Source organism: Leuresthes tenuis, unplaced genomic scaffold, assembly GCF_036924035.1.
Source record: "Leuresthes tenuis unplaced genomic scaffold, fLeuTen1.0.hap1 SCAF_14, whole genome shotgun sequence".
NCBI classification, from domain to species: domain Eukaryota; kingdom Metazoa; phylum Chordata; class Actinopteri; order Atheriniformes; family Atherinopsidae; genus Leuresthes; species Leuresthes tenuis.
Genome location: NW_027325368.1, coordinates 21,126,741 through 21,140,693, shown reverse-complemented (window position 1 = coordinate 21,140,693; position 13,953 = coordinate 21,126,741). Strand labels below are relative to the sequence as shown.

The window sequence follows — 13,953 nt, the reverse complement described above, 5'->3', positions numbered from 1 at the left end:
TTAGAAATGGTCTCCATGGAAGGGTGGCTGTCAAGAAGCCATTCTTAAGGAAGGGAAACAGGGAGAAAAGGCTGAACTATGCCAAATGACATAAGAAGTGGACTGAAAATCAGTGGCAGCAGGTCTTATGGAGGGATGAATCCTATTCCTGAAGACTACTTAAAGAAATGACTAATGATAAGCTTGTTTAACAGGGTTTAGACTGTGATGAAGAATAAAGGTGTCCATACTAAATATAGACTTTCACGCTCATTAGAACTACATTAACTCTGTTTTTGCCTTATATACGGTATTTCCATTTATGTTTGCGTATTTCAATAAATTGCTTCACCAATTTCCAGGTTTCCTTGAAATATATGAAGAATTGAGGGGTAGCTAAAGATTTTTGTACTTTGAATAAACAAGTAATTGATTTGAACAAAGTATTGATTTGTTTAGGTTTAAGTAAGTTGCTCGATTCATGAAATATTAAAAACTGCACTTTCGACTGCACACATGCTTTATTTGGTACTGAGAGAAAACAGTCTCATACTTACAGATAAATGTCCAAGTCTACACATAATTACCAAGCAGTTTAGACCAATATCAAACAGTCTTTCTAAAGGCCACAACATGACCAGAATGGAATAATATACAATGATCTACAATGATCCTGTTTTCATCTTCACCTTCACAGATGTGATCCTTTGTCTTTCAATAAGCTTTCTGTGCATAGAAATGTCTCAAGATATTTACTAAATTCTTTTACATTTATCTCCTGATAATGAAATATATGTACAGAAATTGCATAAGATTGGACGTTTTGAGGCTTTTTTTTGCAATCTCAGCTCTGCACAGATCCTTTAATGCATGCTGCGTTTAAGTACTAGCTGATAACTAGGACATCTGGGCTTTCATAGGATTCATGTGTAATGTCAAAGCTGGATAGATATTTTCTTGAATCCCTTGTCATCCCTTGATTGGAACACACTATTGGATCACGGAACAGGAGGATAAGCTCACTGACATGTGGTATCAAAGGCCTCTTTGATGTGTCAGCCAACAGTGGAACAGAAGAACAATAAGATCACGTTCTGTTCCCATATGGACGGCTTGTCACAAAAACATGCTACATTATTTGCTTTGTTAGAGAGGATAATGATTTGATCTGCGGTTTGGATCGCAGAGGAATTTCTGGATAATCACTTTTGTCATGTTGGTACACCTTTGCAGTGCCACTCATGCTGATGAAATACATTCAGGCCTCTTGTCAGTGGCATTATTTTTGTTACCTTCAGCATTTAATTTATACAAAGTGTAAAAAGATCTTCCCCAAAGATATTCTGCTATTCTTTTGCTCCAAAGTCAGAGGAAGCTTTACATGTGGGGTTTATATCAAACTTTAAAGTTTAAATAAGTTTAAATTTTTTAGCAAATTGGGAGCCATAAATTATTAAGTGTGGCTCCAGCGGGACATGGAGGAGTCATCCTATTAGCTCTGTTTAGTGTCATTGTTCTTTGTGGTGTTAATCAATCACCAACTGATTGAAAACTGGCAAAATAAAATTTTTTGGGGTATCATTTTAAAATAGTCTGCTAAGATTCAGTACAAATAAAAACATTTAAAACTGCACCATGCAGTTAACAGCTGGTTAATAATAAGTTGTATCCTCTGTGACTGTCTTCCCTCAGGCCCCACAGCCAGCCTGGTGCTGCTGTCCCAGCTCCAGCCACTGTCCCGCTCCTCATCCTCCACCCTGACGCTCTACGTGCCGCTCGTCCTAAGAGACGGGACGTCGGGCCTCACCAGCACGGGGACAGTCACCGTGTCTGTCTGTCCCTGCCTGAGAGGAGGGGCACGGGCCGGGGAGAAAGAGAAGGACAAACAGACGGAGGGAGAGTGGGACTGGGAAAGAGAGGCAGTGTGTCTCCCTCAGCAGTCCACGTTGCCGTCCCCTGGGCTCAGCACAGCCGCCCTGCTGGCTATCCTGGCTTGTGTCGCTACACTACTTGGCAAGTACTTTGTTACGTAGAAATAAAGTAGAAATATAATATGATGTCATATAAATATCTGATGATATAAAAATCTGAAAATGAAATGATAGCAACAGCAGTTCACTTTAAAGGCCCTTATTTATATATTCTCCATGTTTTTTTTTTTGTTTTTTTACTGCAGAACTTATTACTATCTATACAGTGAAGCTATATCATTAGAATTTACTGCCCGCAAAGGAGTTTAATGCTAATCTACAAATAAAAACTTGAGTAAATAGTGTTTAGGGCTGTTTACTCTCCACTACACGCCTGGATGATTAATCTGCATATGAAAATAATGAAAGCAGCAGCAGAAATATTTTCTCTTAGTCACAGCTGCTCAATTGCTGGGTTTACTTTTCCTCTCAGTTTTAGCCCAGTTATTACCTCGGGCAAGGTCAGCTCTAATCACAGCTAAAGTAACATTTCCGAGTAATTATCTGGTGCCTCGGATTTTTGATGGCAGCATAATAAAAAGTCACTGTCGTGTTTGCAGGAACCCTAACGCTCAGTTGCATAATGTTGAGGTGAGCTGAAAAGGCTCTGGCTCACGGCCAGCATCATCGTCATTTTTATTCAGTCTGTTGGATCACCACTCATGCCTTGTTGATTTAGGCGTTATCATTCTGGAAGAGACCAGTTAAAGCAAGAGAGAAGAAGGATATGGCGTGAAGGTGATCGCACATGATGGAGTTAAGAATTTAGTGCGCTAAGTGACAAGAGTATGAACCATACCAGGAAATACACACAGCTCTGTGGCGAGTGTGCAGCTGCGCTAAGGAACAACATAACCAGACCTTCCACAGAAAACAGCCCCAATCAGGACCCCATCTGGTTGTTTAAAAGGGGCACAGCTCACATAAAACATTTGGTAACCGCTTGTGCTTCATAGATGTAGGCTCCATTAAGTGAGAAATCATGCACATCTTGACATTAATATGATCCTACAAATTGTTATGATAGTTAGAGTTTTCTCACTGCTTTCAGGGATCATTGGATTATTTCCATGGAAATCAAATAATGAAACCTCCAACAATACAGTAGATTATTTTACTACAGCAGCTTAACCACCTACCATGCACCCACAAGGAAACACAACACAAACGCACATGAAATGATATAATAATTTTCTAATGTGGAATCATAGCAGAGCAAATGAAACCAAGAAACACAGCTGATCTGACAAGGTTTGGAAATAGAGTAAACGTCTCCATTTTATCTGTGTTAGATCAGAATCAAAGGATCATTTTACATGTCACAACATGATAAAAAAATCATCTGGCCCTTACAGGTCTTGAAATGAGGTAAATACCACCTCTAATGGACAACAATACCATACCCATTCCATTGTGTCATTATTCATCTAATAAAGATTAAGCTGAAATTCAGAAGCAGTTTGTAAATAACTACGTATGCCCCACGTTTCAGCAGTTTGTAGAACCACGTTTAGCAGCTATAACTTGAAGTGAATTGTTTTGTGTATCATGTTATCAGTCTCTCATATTTTTGTGAATTTGGCCCACTCTTTTTTACGACCATGCTTCCGTTCTTTGAGGCTCACAGGCGTTGTTTCAGCTCTCTTTAAGGTCCCACCACAGCAATCAGGTTGAGGTCTGGAATCCAAACAGTTTTGAAATGATCTTGTAAACCTTCCCAGATGGACGGACAGCAACAATTGCTTCTCTAAGATCATTGCTGATGTCTTTCACCTGACTACTTCTGTTTTTATAGAGGTGCTCACACTTGTGTTTCTGATGCGTTTAATTTGCAGCACCAGCGTCTGGCTGCTACTTTCTCTTTTAATTACTATAGAAGCAGTTAAAGTTGTACTTAGCTTCTTTTTTTCCGCACAGTTTCTGCTTTTTGACATAGTTTTAGTTTAATAGATTGATATACAGTGAAATATGTCGTGTTGTTGTTGATCTGAGGTTGTATTTACCTCACTGTAAGACGGGTAAGAAGGAGATGATCGTAGTTAGGTCCCGAGATGAAAAACTTAGGATTGAAAGAGAATGTTCCTTTTTCCCAAAGCTACATACAGCCTTTACAATGCAGCTAAGGAAGCAGTCTCCATGTCACGTGCACTGCTGTGGTGCATCTAATTTTTTTTAATGAGGTGGTGTTGAGATAATATGAAAGGGATTTGTGAGCGTGTCAGAAAATCTCTCTTTTTTGTGTCTTGGTTGGTAAATGTTAATATTCTAAACTGTTTGTGCCATGCTGGCACATACTGATTGACAGATGCATCTGCAGCAAAAAAAAAAAGAAAAGAAGCAATCTACGGGTCTAAGAAATTTGTTAAAAGGATTCAGGTTTTGGAATGGGAGATAGGAAAGGATCTTATGTTTTGAACTTTTATTTGGTAAAATAACTGGACATTAGGTCAACAAAGTGGTAATAAATTCCACTCCTATATAGCACCTTCTGTGGAGTCAGACACGTTATGTCGGTTTTGCTTTGAATTTATCGCCCAGGTTTTATAATATATGATTATATTAATATATATAAATAATTAACATTTCCTAAGCTACTTGGTTCATTAAAAGTTCTTGTAAATTAGTGCACAACTACAGCAAGTAATATTTTATGTTTCTGGGAGGATTTTTTCATGGGAGGATTTTTATTACAGGTACCCTTGTTGAATAGGTGTCAGTGAGCTTTGACAGTTTTTCTCATTACCACAGCCCAGGGTCAAATGAAGCTCTCTACTTTGAGAATATAGAATAAAAGAGTCATGACATCATGAGAGAATAAGTCATCCATTTTCCCAGCTGGAGCTCAAAGTCAATTACAGAATGGAGTCATGCAGCCTGCTGATATGATATACCAGCCCGCTAACCTGAGGCCTCTTCTGTGTTCGTTTTGTCTTTGTGTTCCACCTCTTTGTCTGCATGCATCCCTCATTCTTTCCTCTACCTTCCTCTCCTTTATTTCCCTTGTGACTTCTCCCCTTCTCCATTGTTCATCATTCTTTTTCCAATTTCCCTCCTATACCTCAATATCCTTTATTCCTGTTGCCATCCCCTCGGCAGCGGTGAGTGCCCTGTCGCTGTCTCTGCGCCGTCAGAAGCGCGACTCCCTGTCGCCGCTGGAGGAGGACGACGTGCGTGAGAACATCATAACCTATGACGATGAAGGCGGAGGTGAGGCTGACACAGCTGCCTTTGACATCGCTGCGCTCCAGAGTGCTCCACACAGTTCGCGCTCACGTGGATATCGCACGCTAGACAGCAGGAACATGTAAGTTGGCAGATGGGTGTGTAGGAGTGTGTAGGAGTTTCTCTACATGTGCTGGTACATGTTTCATTACATCAAACCCTTACATGTTGGAATGAAGACAGGAGGAAAAATATCCCCCTTGGAATAAAAGCTTTCATCACCGGTCAGCTCCTAACTGATCCATTTAAGTAACAGATCGAGCCACAACTCCCAGGCCAACATCAGTCACCGATCAAAATGCTTAAACAGAAGGCTATCAAGCTTGGCAGTCCCAGGAGACCACTTTGTTGTGTTCATTTCGTTAAAGCTCATTTATGTCCTGCTACATCAGAGAGCTGTTTGCAGCCACTTTGATGTTTCTGTGAAACGTTGTTATTGCCTTTGGACTAATAATTAGCTCCAGAATTCTCGCAAACTGTATGAAGAGGCCATAAACAAGTACAAAGGCTGCCTCTAGTTTATGGAAGATTGCTTCTCACAATTCATGGAGGTGGACAGAACAGCATGAAAAACCTGCTACATCTAATGCAATCCAGTGCAATACCCCTGCAATAAGCCTACCTTTGTGGAACTTTCTATGCCTCGTTGTTGATGCGCTGTCACCAAGAAGTTGACTGTAAAACTGCACGGTAACGGTAAAGCTTCACACTGTGTTTCTTGCATTGGGTTAAGATTTGAAAAAAGTATTACAAAAATAATTAAGAATATCTTGGTACATTACAGCACTTTTTCCCCCTTTTAAATGTCAGTATACAGAAGTGTGTCCACCTTTCACATGATTACAGGTCAAAAGCATATCAACAGAATGCCTCTTTGATTAGTTCATCGGGTTTTCTTTTTTTTAACAAAGTACGACAAGCTGTGACACACATTATCCATTATTGAGAACAGTTTGAAAAATCATACAACATTTGTGCATGAAAAGAAACATCTAAGGTTAACTAATTACTGTAGTTTCAAGACATGCCAGACTGAATATGGGATCACACACAAGCTTCAGCAGGAAAGCCTTAGAAATGAATAACATGAAATTGCTTTTAAACTGTGACGATGAGAAAATTCAACCAACTCTTTGATACAGAAAACAGTCATGAATATTACATTTATTATTTGTAACGAAGCATCTTACACAAGGCTGTACAGGATACAGAATAGAAAGAAAAAGATTCGTAGTATGTTTTACAGTCGGGGAAGAAAGGCACCCTTTGGTTCTATACAAGAAGTCTTGTTTGGTTGTTAATTTCAGAATCAGATGTTTGATAAGAATCTTGGATGAAAGTTTATTGGTTCAAATTCTTGTGTATTTATATGAGTATACAACAGAGTTGCTCATAGAGGTGAAGAATGACGTGTTCTTGGTGGAGTTTAGTGCTAATAGTAAAGTGTTGAAGGCAGACTGATGACCAGGCAGGTGTGAAAATACAACTGTGCCATCAGCAAAAGAAATAACACTGAAACATTGATTTATAAGAAATGTGTTATTTCCAGATACAAGGACAAACATATCTTGTTTCTGATGGTAGGATTGCTTGACTTAAAAAATAAATTGTATCATACTCATATTTCTTTCTTCATAACGATGTTGACAGTTGACATTTATTGACAAAAATTTTGAAAATAGGACTTGCAGTCTCCCACCCACTAATGTTTAGGTTTAGGGGTTAAAGTTACATGGTTAGGTTTAAATGTTAAAAAACATGCTTGTGGTTAGAAAGACAAACACTGTCACAGACTACATGGTTTGATATCCACTGGATGTGCTTGACAATGTCTCCTCTATGGCTGGCCAGACTGAAAATAGAGCTCTATTTGTACTGTGACTGTGCCAAATGCAAAAGCTCTGACTATAATTTTTTTAGTGGATTAAAGTGTTAAAGTGCTAAGTGACTTAACCAAGGATTCAAAGATTTTTGTGAAAGAAAGAAGTCTGAATATCAGAGAGTAGTTGTTGAGATCAGAGATACCGACACTCATAATGCATCGTGTCCAAGAAAAAGCCACAGAAGTGTTGAAACATCGCAGAGTAACATGAATATTGCGTGTTGTGTCTTTCAGTCGTTACACGCAGCATATTCAAGACAAAGCTCGCACCTACAGTTGGGCTCAGAATCCAGGGGTGGAAAACAACTACTCAGCACAGGGTGGACCCCTTTACGGTCGTGTCTGCTACAGCAGCCACACATTGCCGGTTCTTCGTCGCACACCAGGCGGAACATTTGATCCAGGCTTGGCAGAGCTGGCATATCGCTTTCCTGGAGGCCAGCCAGATCACTCCCTGGTTATCCAGAACCAGGGGGCCATGGTCGGGCCGATGGAGTCTGGGGCCGTGTACATAGCTCCTACAGACCTTAGTACTGGAAGCCGCACGGGAAGTCGCACAGGAAGCCGTGACGGGACAGCGCCCCAAAGTGGGGTCAGCACGTCTGACGGAGGAACGCCGAGGACGACTGACAGCCAGGAAAGAGGAGGAGGGACGGGAAGTGCCAGCAACTGTACAGAGGGGAGTAGTGAGGACAAAGCTAACCTCAATCAAGATGTGGACTGGGTAAGGATTACAGTTAGCCCTGTTTAAAATGCACAGTGTGAGGACTTACTGTTGTCTTTCAGTTGATATGATTTGATCCCAAATACTCTGATCTTTAGCATCCAGCGTGGTATGACAGTAAGAGATAAAAGAGAAAAGTTCATTTTAAGCATTTACAATATAAGTTATAATGGAATTCTACTTTTTGATCCAGTCTCCCGGGTCTTTGGAGAGATGAATGAGGATACCAGGTTATGAACTTTACATTGTCATTGTATACATAGCAATGTTGTCCATGACATCCAAGATAGCTGTCCTGCAGGATGCACTGCAGTGCTTCAGCTAATGATGTCTTCCAGTCACCATTGTTCTACTCATGCATACTTGAGCGTTTGGTGTGAAACTAGCATATGAACACATTCTGTACACCCAAACAGGAAAATACCAGGACAGATGTTAGAGCAAGAGGTAGATGTTGCTCTGAATCATGAATGAATATTGAATAATTTACTTGACTAATGATAGATGGCTGCATTGGAAATATAATTAAGGTTTAATGAATGATTTAATTATTCAAGTGGATAAGCAAATAATAGGTAAGAAAGTCATTCAGCAAATATAAAGGAATTATTGAATTGGCATTCAGCTCAATACACCAGATAATTGCAGTGATTGCACTTTGTGTTTTTTTTCTATTATCCGTGTAAAGCAGTTTTACACTATTCATTTTCATGTCTGTTTTCTTTTATGTATGAGGTCAAAGCAAGGCTCTCTGGTCCTTGCTTTATTTAATTTTCACGTATTCTATCTCTCTTTCACTTCCCTCTTCATCTCCCTTTCACAGTGCAGAATTAGCTCATTTTAATGTTCAATTAATGCCCATGCCTTCTCCCGACTATTCTTCCACTCAGTTCTGCTCAGAGTCTGTCTGTGTTATCTAAATCATTTTTTATCATCGTCATCTCCTGCTTTTTCTTCATTTGGGCTCTATGTCATCATGCTCCCCCATCTTTCTGCTTCTTTACTAAGCCTGTTATTAAAATTTCCATCATGCTTTGGCAAATTGTCTCATCTAATTTTGTGACACTGTAACCCAACCCCAGTGCAGAGCTGAAGCCACTAACACCCGCCTATGGTCCCTCCAGGTGCATTCGGAGACCTTGTCCAGGGAGCACAACCTCGTCATGACCCGATCTGGCTCCGTGATTGGCCAGGGTCAGGGCGCAGGAGGCTGGGTGTGTGACTCAGCTACCCTCCCCATGGCGGGACGCAGGGCCTCCCGGGCTGGCCTGTCACCAAAACGCACAAGCTCCAATCTGACTGAGCCTGACTCAAGTGGAGGAGGAGGACGGGGAGGGGAAGGGGCAAACGGAAGTGGTGGAAATGGAAAGTTGGTGTCCTGTGCAGATGGACAACAGCAACCTCATAATGGACGCAACTATGCCACTGTCCTGCAGGGGGAGATAGCTGGACCAAGGGACTATGCTGGCAGCCTGGGGAGAGGAGGACTGGAGATGGGGAGCAACTTTGTGGTGGCGAGGTCAGACATGGAGAACGGATTATCACTGACGGGGACGCCGTCTGTGTACCCAGAGGCAGCTGGCTTCATTGGAGACTGGCGTGATCGAGTGGGTCTGGGAGGGTATGGTTTGGGCAGACGGGATATGAGCCCTCAGCTTTTACCTTTCCCAGGTCAGCCACGGGGAGCATATGCTGGAGTGATGGGCTATGGGCCCAGCTGGGCTCCAGGAATGGAAACAGCAAGAGGGCCACAGGGGCCAGGGGGTCCCTCTTTGGCACTGAGGGTCGGTGAGTTCCTACGACTGCGCCTTGCCCAGATCACTTTTGACCCCTCGCAGCCCCCGTACGACTCTGTGCAGGTGTACGGGCTGGAGGGGACAGGGTCCAGAGCCGGATCCCTCAGCTCACTAGAGAGCGAAGGAGAGAAGGAGGATTGGGGCGCAGGCCTGGAGGAGTGGGGTCCCCAGTTCCAGAAATTAGCCCAGCTCTTTAAAGACAGGGAAAAAGAGAGGGAAGATAATGAAAAAGTGGAAGAGGGTGCTAAAACGGAGAGGGAAAAGAACGAAGAACCTGAGAAGAAAGAGATAAAGGAGGGAGGGGAGCAGGCTGGAGAGGAGGGGAAAGACTGAGGTCGAAAAAAAGTGAAACAAATAGAGGCAAAGGAGGTAGAGAGGAAGGGAGCGAACAGGAGGAGGATGAAAAGTCAACTAGAGCTAGAATGATGTGAAAAGAAGTTAAAGGGGGGAAAGATGAAGAGGCAAAGTAATAAAAAGAGACAGAGAAAAATGAGCCTAGGGAGGATGGAGAATGTGAGGGCAGGAGAGGGAGTGATTGATGTAATTTAAAGCAATAAGTGTTGAAACGCTGATATGGTTGAGCACAGATACTGAGACAATGCAGAGGCTGCTTCGGCTCAGGGCAGCAACAATTTGTTAAACGCTTTGGACAAAGAAAAACAACCCTAAACATTGCAGACTTGATTTAATTCAGCTTGCACGTCTAGAATGAGAAACAGCAGGAAAAAAGAAGGAAGACGTTACTCGATGCGTGTGCAGGCCTGAACTTCGTGTCCGTGCGTGCGTTTGAGTGTGAGGGAGGATGGCCGTGTGAGCACAGGTGCGTTCTGTATATGCATTTGGTTGCAAGAGCGTATGTGCGAGAAATGAAACAAAAACAGAGAAGAGTGGCAGGTACAAATCATGACACCCAGAGAAAATTAAAAGATGACAGTACAGACTGGCGCTACATAAACTGCCACTTTAGTTTTAGGGCAATGTGCGAGAGCAAAATTTGAACAAGGAAGTTAAGAAACTAGGGTACCACACAGCAGAAAATTATATCCGGATATAAAGGCAATGGGATGACAAGAATGTATAGAGACAGAAATTATCTTATAAGTGAGGCGATTGTACAGAAAACTGTTAAGTTTTTCTCTATCTGCAACGGCAGAAAAGTGAATTATTCAGCTTGCTACTCCATTCCAAATTAAAATTATGGAACATTTAAATCCTGCAAAAGATTCTCACTCTATTCAGCCCACAAGGAAAGCAGACATTGTGAAAAATTTAAACGATTAAGGGATGCGATCCCTCCCCTTCCACCACTCCTCTCCCTCCAGCCTTTTGTAGTTTACTCTTGATATGTTTACAGAGATTCACACACAAACACACACAGCGACGAAAAAGAACTGATTAACACTATAAGGCTTTGATTGTACTACAGTTAATCCTAAAGGCCAAAACACTCAAAAGTATTCCATCTACTTTTTGAAGTAATGATCCCTCTTTTTTAAAATTTGCTTAAATGTTTTCATAGATGAAGTCTCCCTTCCACTCTACTGTCACTTTACGCACCTTGAGGACAAATATGCATGATTATTTTTAAAGGCAATCAGTTCCCACTTTGAACACTCACACTGCCCAAACATCCGCAAATCGGTTAATGGAATGGTAGGGGGAACAACACCACAGCGAATCCCGCTACAGGCTTTCTGTTGTCATTAAAGGTCATGATGCAAATAAGCTGGAGTTTTCAGCTGGAATGCACTTTTATACTGTGTGATGTTATATGATAGATTACGAATATTGTCAAAGATTACAGTTGTTTTATAAGATGTCAATGAAAAGATACCATGTCTGACTGTATGTAAAAACATTTCAAATGTAAATACCACGTAATATTATTGCTAAAAGAGAGTATATAAATGAAAAAAAAATTAAAAAAGAGTTTAAAAAGAATAGATGTCTAAATGAAGCACTGTCGGGACTACCTGTATGTACTGTAGATTAGAAATTGAGTAACTGAGCTGGACTGAAAACAACAACATGTACTCAACAGCTGTATATCGTTTTTTTGTCATGTGGTAGCTCTTGTCTTGAAAAGGACAAGCCAAGGTTTTAAATATACACGTGGCCTCCGGCTGAAGCGCGTTGTGCAAAACAGTGCTGTGGTCACAGGAAATCTGTTGACAAGAACGTCCCCATGAAGAACCAAACTGATGGAAATCCTGTGGCGTGAAGTGAATTTCCTTTCATAGACATTCAAATCACGCATACAAAAATCTGTTTTTTCCCTTTAAAATCTTGTGCTGTTATTCTAGAAAGGTAAAATAAGGCAATAAAAGTGGAATATGTAATGATTTGGCTTTTGCCTGAGAGATATGAAGGTTTTATAGATAGTTCTTTCTCTTTAGGGATTTAATAAACTGTACATTAAGGGAAAGTGGCTTCTTTCATCTTTCATGCATTTCAGGCAGTGCAACTCAAATACCAGTTTCATATTGCATTTTTGTTTTGCCTGAGGAACATTGCTAATTTCCTCAAATAATGACTTAACTCTCAAATATTTTACTCCAGACAGACTGACTTCAGTCCGGGCGTCTGTGGTGCACAAAAATGTCACAATTTTGCTATCACGGGGTCACTTAGGGTCACAGTAAATGGAGACAACTTCAAGCTTCACAAGTGTCCACCAGTTTGGTCCTCCATAATTTCACTGTAAAATTTTTCTACTGTCAACACTTATTTCAGATGGCTGTGAAATGGAACCCACATACACCTGTAAACCCTTTACCTGAGCTACAGACATGTCCATGCAGTGCCACTGTGCAGACTGGAATATATCAGGATCAATGTACAAATACAGCACAAGAACTGGAAAGAGACTGGGGGTGCAGAACCTCAGGGAGACCTCACTGATAATTCATTTAAGCTGATCAGCAGCGCTTCAACAGCTACCTAAACCTTTCCATGGCTTTTCTGTTGTGTCCGCCCATGAATGACATTAGCACTGTTGTTTTAAGCATTGATTAAAAGAACTCCAATGGGGCAACATGCACTAACTTACACATTTTAAACAAACCACTGATCCCACTGTCATAGGCTTGTTTTGTTTCTTTGAAAGATTTAATTCAGGTGTAGATGACATGAACTTTATCATCAAGGGCTTTACAGTTTTTAACAAAAACATATATGTCATCCATTTTGTTACTGGCTTCTTCTTGTTCTTGGTGTACAGGCGTACGCTGTTATTTCCAGGTCAAAGTCCTGGGCAGACACAGCCAAGACCGGTTTGAGTCTAGTTGAGTGTATACATGCAGGAGTAATTCAGCTTCCAACCACATTGTCTGCGTGTGTTACGGTGTCGATTTAGCATGATTTCAGTTGAACCAACATGTTTGGGTGTATTTCAAATGTGTGATTTGGTCTGACTAACGCAGAGAGAAGAGTTTTTCACCATCTGAAAGAAACTTAAATCGCAGATTTCATTGTTTTAAGTGGTGCGATATTGTGGATTGAAACACAGTGTCATTTCTCCATCAGACAGTTGTTTGCTTTATTAACACATTTTCTCAACTGCAAACCTGATAATGCTGCTGTCCACAGTCCTTGCAACACACTGTCAGAGTGGGGACACCATGTGAAAACACGGACCATCTTATGCAGATCCAGTATGTGTAACTGTTTGATTCAGAAGTGATGTGGTGTAAAAATACACACTATAGCCTTGAACCACTTTTAACTGTTTTATATGGTAAAAATTGTTTTCTTCTTATGGCACCAACTTTTAGCTTACCCCACCTGCTGGGAAAATTTCTGAATCTCCAAACTGAGAGCAAACTGACTGCTGTCTGCTGAAGATAAAGAACTGACCAATCCAAAGCATTTCATACAACCCCACTTCAAAATATGCCTCTAAGGCTCTGAATGTGAAGAGTATGATTTTAAAGTCGGCATGAAATCTAACAGGAAATCAGCATGGGGAGACAAGCTCATGGGTGAAGTGTTTGTGCTTTTTAGTCCTGTAATGAGTCTAGCTGCAGCGTTTTGAACCAGCTGGAGACGGAAGAGGGAGCCCTGACTGTGTGCATTAGTACATTACAGTGGTCCAGGCGAGAGAAGATAAAAGCATGCAGAACTTTTTGTAAGTCAGCAGCTGAAAGAAAAGACCTGATTTTGTCTTAAGTTTGAAATAATGAGGCTGAACAACATGTTTGACTTGAGCATCAAAAATGATATCAAGATCAAACATCACCCATATGTTCCTAGCAGCCTGGGTGCTAGCTCTTGTTAGCTTGTTATCCTGATAATGTTGTAACCAAACTCTTCAAGGGCAAAAGTTCTTCTGCTCATTTCTCTGCACCGCCAGCACCTTCAGATTGGAAAACGACTAACACT

The 13,953-nt window shown here is 41.1% G+C and overlaps 1 protein-coding gene across 1 annotated transcript in view; it reads left to right on the top strand.

Moving 5' to 3' along the window:
* The window catches only part of cdh24b (cadherin 24, type 2b), a 159,591-nt gene extending 148,623 nt beyond the window's left edge, over positions 1–10,968 (top strand). The window contains exons 12-15 of the mRNA XM_072364084.1: positions 1,672–1,992; positions 5,046–5,253; positions 7,288–7,777; positions 8,902–10,968. Of these exons, the coding sequence (XP_072220185.1) occupies positions 1,672–1,992; positions 5,046–5,253; positions 7,288–7,777; positions 8,902–9,906 (2,024 nt within the window). The 3' untranslated portion in view covers positions 9,907–10,968. The remainder of the gene's footprint in view (positions 1–1,671; positions 1,993–5,045; positions 5,254–7,287; positions 7,778–8,901) is intronic.
* The last annotated feature ends 2,985 nt before the right edge of the window (positions 10,969–13,953 follow it).